We start from the raw sequence: 6,199 nt of genomic DNA on the forward strand, positions 1-6,199 counted from the left end.
TGAGCGTCTCCTTTGTTTTTATAAACCGGGACCAAGGTGCTCTTCCTCCAATCTTGTGGGATCCTTGTAGCCGTCCATATCTTGTTGAAAAGGTTTGTTAACCAATCAATACCAATCTTACCCAAACACCTCCACACCTCTATCGGTACCCCATCAGGGCCAACCGCCTTCTTAGGTTTCATCTTCCTCAGTGCAATCTCCACCTCTACTCTCCTAATCCTTCGCACATACTCCATGTTGATTTCTTCATCACTCATAGAGGTATCTCCTATCACAACTCCATTACTTCCATTAAATAATTCATCGAAGTACCCCTTCCACCTGTCCTTGATGCCCTCCTCTTGCACTAGGACCATTTGGTTCTTATCTTTGACACACTTCACCATGCCAATATCCTTCCTTGCCTCTTGTCTTCTCTTTGCCATCTTATAAATGATCCTTTCTCCCTCCTTGGAATCAAGCTTTTCATAAACCTCCTGATATGCCTTTTCTTTTGCTTGGCGAACAGCTGCCTTTGCCTTGCTCTTAGCCAAATTAAGCCAAAACCCCTAAGAAAAAGGGAGAAATAAAGAGTACGGTCAACCTTAATGAATAAGGGTGTCATGTTCCTCTATTGAAGCAATCCTTGAGCTTCTAAAATCTCCATAGAACATGCTTTTTGAATCCTCAGTCATTATTCACAAAATTAACATCAACTTTTGTTATTATTGATATTACAAATTTACCCCCAATTACTATAAATGATAAAAAAAAAAACCCCTTTATAATCCCCGAACACCCTGTAGGGATGAACACCGGTCCAGACCCGGACCAATAATTGACCTAAATCTGCTGGTCTGGTTTCCGGTCCTGAGTATTTTATTAATGTCCGGGGTGAATGCCGGTCTAGACTCGAATCGGACATGGGCCGGTTTACACGGACTGGCAATGAACCTGAACCTGCCGGTCCAAACCAGTTCGATTCAGATCCGATTTCGGTCCAGGGTATTTTATGTACACCCCTAACACCCTGCACGGCTGCAATCATGTAGCCAATATGCAAGAAACTAAGAAAGAGAGTGTCATTTAAAAAAAAAAAAAAAAAAAAAAAAAAAAAAACCTTCTTTACTGGGCTACTAGACGATGGCGAATACTGGGCTCAAATAACAGGCCCAAAAACAAGTGTTTAGAAAACCCAAAAGCCCTAAAACCACATAAAAGAAAACCCTAGTTAGCTCTAACCTTCTTCTTTTTCCTTCGCTCTCTCATCTTCGCCGTGTAACCTTGAAGTTGGAAATCAGCCGCAAGTTCCCTGCACCAGAGGAGAGAGAAACTAACCTAAAAATGGCGGAAAAGGCAGTCACACTCAGAACTCGCAAGTTCATGACTAATCGTCTTCTTTCTAGGAAGCAATTCGTCAGTTTTCATCCCTTTTTTTTTAAATTAGATTGTTGATTTTTGATTTCTTAAACCCTAATTTGTTTTTCGTTGCTCTTTTATTACATTTTAGGTCATCGATGTTCTTCACCCTGGTCGTGCTAACGTTTCCAAGGTTTGATCTTCTATTCTCGATTCTTTATCGCAATTTATTTCATTTTATTGTTGTTTTTTATTAGTATTCAATCAGTGTTAGGAATTGGAATTATTTTATCACGAACATCAAATTTGCAACTTATACTTAGTTTAGTTGATCTGTATTTCATGAAATTTGCAACTTTAATATACTTAGATTAACTGAATAGTATTTCATTTCTTTTACTCCGAATGATTTTTTTTTGCTTGAACTGGATGTGCTTCATTGATTTTATTTTATTATTATTTTTAATTTTTTTTTCTTTTTTATTTTTAATATTGACATAGTTTATTGAACTTTGGTGCTTATTTCGTTCATATTGCATTGTGGAGATCAATATTAAGAATTGAAACACACTAGGTGAATTCCAATATTGTAAATTGCTGCATTACCAGAAACTTGAATTTATTGCGCTATACAAAACCTCTGAAATTTTTGATACAGCAGCTTGTTAATATATGCAAGCATAATGTTGCTAGTTTATTGTCGTGTTGTAATTTGTATCCTCGTACATGTCCGAATTATGCTTGCTAATTTACTTTTGGCATTAGGAATTTATCGATCTTAGTGAGTGTGAATACTTCAATAGTTCTATACCTACCTTTGTATTACAGGATTTCAATTTGCTGTCTTGCTTGTTGCACTTTCAGTGTGTTTCCCTCAATTTTTATGTTTTACATATGAGAAGAATATTGTTCATTATTAATTTACGTTGGTAGTATTGATATTAACTTTACTTTGCATTTGTGTATTCCGAAATTGCTGAGAAGATTGTATGAATTTGTTGTAGCTTTCACAACCTTTATTGTAATATGAATCTGTGTTGCCTTTTGCATCTTGTTGCTGAGTGTCTTACCACGTTCTTTCCCTTTCTCATAGGCGGAGTTGAAGGAAAAGTTAGCTAGGATGTATGATGTGAATGACCCAAACTCCATCTTCGTCTTCAAGTTCCGTACTCATTTTGGAGGTGGTAAATCAACAGGATTTGGTTTGATTTATGATTCTGTCGATAGTGCAAAGAAGTACGAGCCCAAATACAGGCTGATCAGGGTAAATATGTTAATTCCATCACTCTTCTATTGTTCTCTTGTAATGTGGTATGAGCTATTGTGCTTTACTCTCATGCTGTGTATATTTTTCTGATTGCCCACTTTCCCATGCCTTTTGTTTGGTTCAGAATGGATTGGCCACCAAGGTCGAGAAGTCTAGGAAACAAATGAAGGAAAGAAAGAACAGAGCTAAGAAGATTCGTGGTGTTAAGAAGGTAGGACAATGCACTTGTATTATCGTCACTTTGACCTTTTTTTCCCCCATATGTTCTGTTGAGCTTTGGCTCTCTGGTTTACATAACCCTTTCATGCTATGGAGTCTATTCTTTTCAAAATTTAAGGGTGCAGAGTGCTGTACTCGTTTTTTGACCCGTTTCATGTTTGTTTTGGCAGACTAAAGCTGCAGAAGCTGGAAAGAAGAAATAAGGAAATAGTTATATTGAGGATGGTGTATACACCGATGGTGCAGTTTTCTTTTTGGTGCAGCGTCCTTCGCAACTATCACCAATTTTTTCCTTATCAACTTGTTTTGTTACTTGTCTACTCCAATTAGCGATGATAGCTTTAGTGAAAGATTTTGAGACTTATAGCAGCATGTATGTTCTACTCTAAAGTATGTCAAGAGTTCTATGAACATTTTTGTTTCGTAATGGTGGAATCGTGATTAATTTTTCTTTGACTCTATTTTACGCTCTTTGATGCCTGTTATGTTCCGAGAGTTGGAGCTTTTGGTTGTGTTCTCTTTTATTGCGGTGCTACTTCATGAATTGTTTGTTCTAGTGTTGCAATGAAGTGAAAGGCTGAATGCTATAGTTCACAAAGAACTAAAAGAATTATTGTCTTCAGGAGGATACCGGTTGTCTGGTTGCACTTCATGTACTTATGGTGCACAAGTTTTTGACATTTCTTTTTTACGGATTTTAGGAGCAGCAATTCATCTTCTGATTCCTGTGGCATCAGCTGTGTAAAACTTAATACAATCCCTGCCAAAATAATTTTGCAGGACTATTATTCTCGAACCATTTGTTGAGTGACTTAATATCAATCCCTGATGCTATTGAATGTATTTATGTATGCCGTTTTCAAATTTGGAGGCTCTCATAAACTCGTATTCCCATTTAAGTAGTTCAGAGATGGTTGAGTCTTTCCACTGTAAGATGCTTGAAGTTGGCATTGCTGTCACTTGTAAGGTTGTCTCCTGGACTTCATGATAGTTCTTACCTTATTTTTCTGGTTATAAGCAACTGTTATACCCCTGATTTTATTTTATCTGCCAATAAGTTGATCGTTTGGAATAATTATTTTTCACCCTTCGTGTTTGCTGTTGTCTTTGCTCTCAATATCTTTGTTTTTGTAAATTTAGCATTGATACGACTCTAATGAGTGGTATTGTGGTGTCTAATGTTGTCATGGATTCTTCAAAGGTTAGGACCCTGCATCCTGACTGGAGTAGTTGAATTTGATGGAATACGAGCCTTTTTCTGATGGGAAAAGTCATGGCCGTCGGGTTACTATGAACTTTGATGAGGTAGCAAAAGTACCTCGTATTCTTCTGGTCTGACTAATGTCAGTATTGTTGAAAGTGACGATGATTAAATGGGGATAGCCGGATAGGGGATACTAAATCTGTCAGAAGTTCCGAGGAAAAGGCTCTTAACCTGTTAACCATGACTTGAATATGGAGGGAGGTCTTGGAGAATGATGACAGTTTGCCTTCTAATTCCTTCAGTGTCTAGGCCCCATTTTCCAGACTCCTATAGATGGGCAAAAACCAATTGACCAGGCGGCAATGCAAAGAGATGGATAATTTTCTGGAAGTGACTAAGCCAAAATGTAGATGCTGAAGCAGGGCCATCAAGTTTTCAGGCGGTTGGTCAAGCTGTGGAAATTGAACTCCCTGATGTTGAGACAAATGAAGCTCATGATTTGGGGTCCAATACTGCTGGAGCTGAGTTGCTAACAAAATCTACTGAGTGTTCCAAGTCTAATTCATTAGTAGTGTGCACTAGGGTCGCACAGGTCACTTCTGAGTCCATGTAATCTGAGCTATGCTGCTGGTTAGAGATATGAGTTGCTGGTATGTTTCATGGCAGTGGCATTGCTATGGTAGTTCTGCATAACTCACTCTCACACCTATTCATAGCTTATGCACGGAGTATTAGTTTGCAGTTCTATCTTCAATTTCTTCGTTTGTCCTTTTCGATCCAATCTGAGAAGCAAAGCATCAAACGAGGAGCACCTATTCATATCTTACCGTGTAAAACTAAAAAGATATAAAAAATACAAACAGTGATGTTATCATTTTATGGTCCCTTGATTTTGGTTTTATTGTAAATGGAATGAAGAAACGGTGAAACAGCAATGAATCAATTTGCTTCCCAGTATATGCTGTGAATATTGACTTTACCCCTCTTTAACAGCAAGTCAGCAAGTGCATGTTTCAGGCTGCCAGAGTTGATGTTCAAACTCCTATATGCGACAATGCAGAGTGAGAGGGATGTTGGAAAATGCGTAAAAAAAAAAAAAAAAAAAAAAACAATTTTTGGAGTGTGAAAATCAACTCAGCTTATCTACCCTTTATTAGAAAAAATGTCTCTTGTCAAGTAAAGTAACACACGTACTAACTTATGCTATTATTCGTTTCATATTATTTACAACGATATGACATAAAGTATAGAGGAAAAATGTCACGTTACAAATAATATGAAACGGAGGTAGTATATATAAATTTAATTTAGATAACCCTATGATTGTGATGTTAATTGACCATTTGCCTTAAAATACAAAGCTCTATTTTGAGTTCTTTAACAACTGTTAAAATGGTCGGTTGAACTTTTGATCCAAATAATAATTAACTAAATTGTTGAACAAATCATTACATCATTACTTCCTACTCCGTACTACAATCTACTTTGATTTTTTTTTTTTTTTTTTTTTTAATTTGATTTATAATTAATTCTTGCCTAGCTTCCATTAAATGTATTAGATAAGATGGGAGATTAGATGAATGTGACCTGAATAATGCCCAATTGCCCATAAGTGATGAAGTAATTTGACAATTTAAAGAAAAACATTAAGATTAAAACAAAATTATACTCCCAAAAGTGAAATATTGATCACATATCAAAGTCTATTTGACCTAAAAGATTAAAACAAATCTATATTCATCATAAGAAGCAAGACATATATACATATATCATTATATCTCTATACAAAGGCAAGTATTACTCCATTTGTGCACCAATAAAAAAAAATTAAAAAAGCTTTACAATCTAAAATAGTACTCGTATAGATGTGCCGGTTGATTCACGGTGTCATAGATTATACTTGTAATTTGATTCGAGACAACTAATTTTCAACAACCAGTACTCGTATAGTCGTATGTATATATTGAAGATAATTTGTCTATTACAAATCTTTACAACTCCAAACAAATCGTGTAATTGGACCACTTGCACTAACATTCATTGATGATAGATGGTGATCAAACAGAGGTGATGTGAATTAGATCACATGAAACCACATGTAAAACATAGTGGCATAACCTTCATTAAGTACTAGTTTATCCTATTTATCATTTAATATACTATTCCCGTTT

General features: G+C 36.1%; 1 protein-coding gene across 1 annotated transcript; it reads left to right on the top strand.

Moving 5' to 3' along the window:
• Positions 1 to 1,211: 1,211 nt before the first annotated feature.
• Positions 1,212 to 3,285, top strand: LOC145603922 (small ribosomal subunit protein eS24z). Its single transcript, XM_081659893.1, has 5 exons — positions 1,212 to 1,395; positions 1,490 to 1,531; positions 2,432 to 2,602; positions 2,730 to 2,816; positions 2,995 to 3,285. The coding sequence occupies exons 1-5, from the start codon at positions 1,324 to 1,326 to the stop codon at positions 3,025 to 3,027; spliced, it is 405 nt and encodes a 134-aa protein (XP_081516019.1). The 5' UTR covers positions 1,212 to 1,323; the 3' UTR covers positions 3,028 to 3,285.
• The last annotated feature ends 2,914 nt before the right edge of the window (positions 3,286 to 6,199 follow it).

This window comes from Chenopodium album, chromosome 2 (genome assembly GCF_948465745.1).
Source record: "Chenopodium album chromosome 2, dcCheAlbu1.1, whole genome shotgun sequence".
In the NCBI taxonomy this organism is placed as follows: Eukaryota; Viridiplantae; Streptophyta; class Magnoliopsida; order Caryophyllales; family Amaranthaceae; genus Chenopodium; species Chenopodium album.

Excerpts from the sequence above, each read along its gene's own strand:
- LOC145603922 (XM_081659893.1), top strand. The coding sequence starts at position 1,324 with ATGGCGGAAAAGGCAGTCACACTCAGAACTCGCAAGTTCATGACTAAT. Across the intron at positions 2,603-2,729 it reads CCAAATACAGGCTGATCAGG|AATGGATTGGCCACCAAGGT; the intron begins GTAAATATGTTA and ends TGTTTGGTTCAG. Across the intron at positions 2,817-2,994 it reads AGATTCGTGGTGTTAAGAAG|ACTAAAGCTGCAGAAGCTGG; the intron begins GTAGGACAATGC and ends TTGTTTTGGCAG.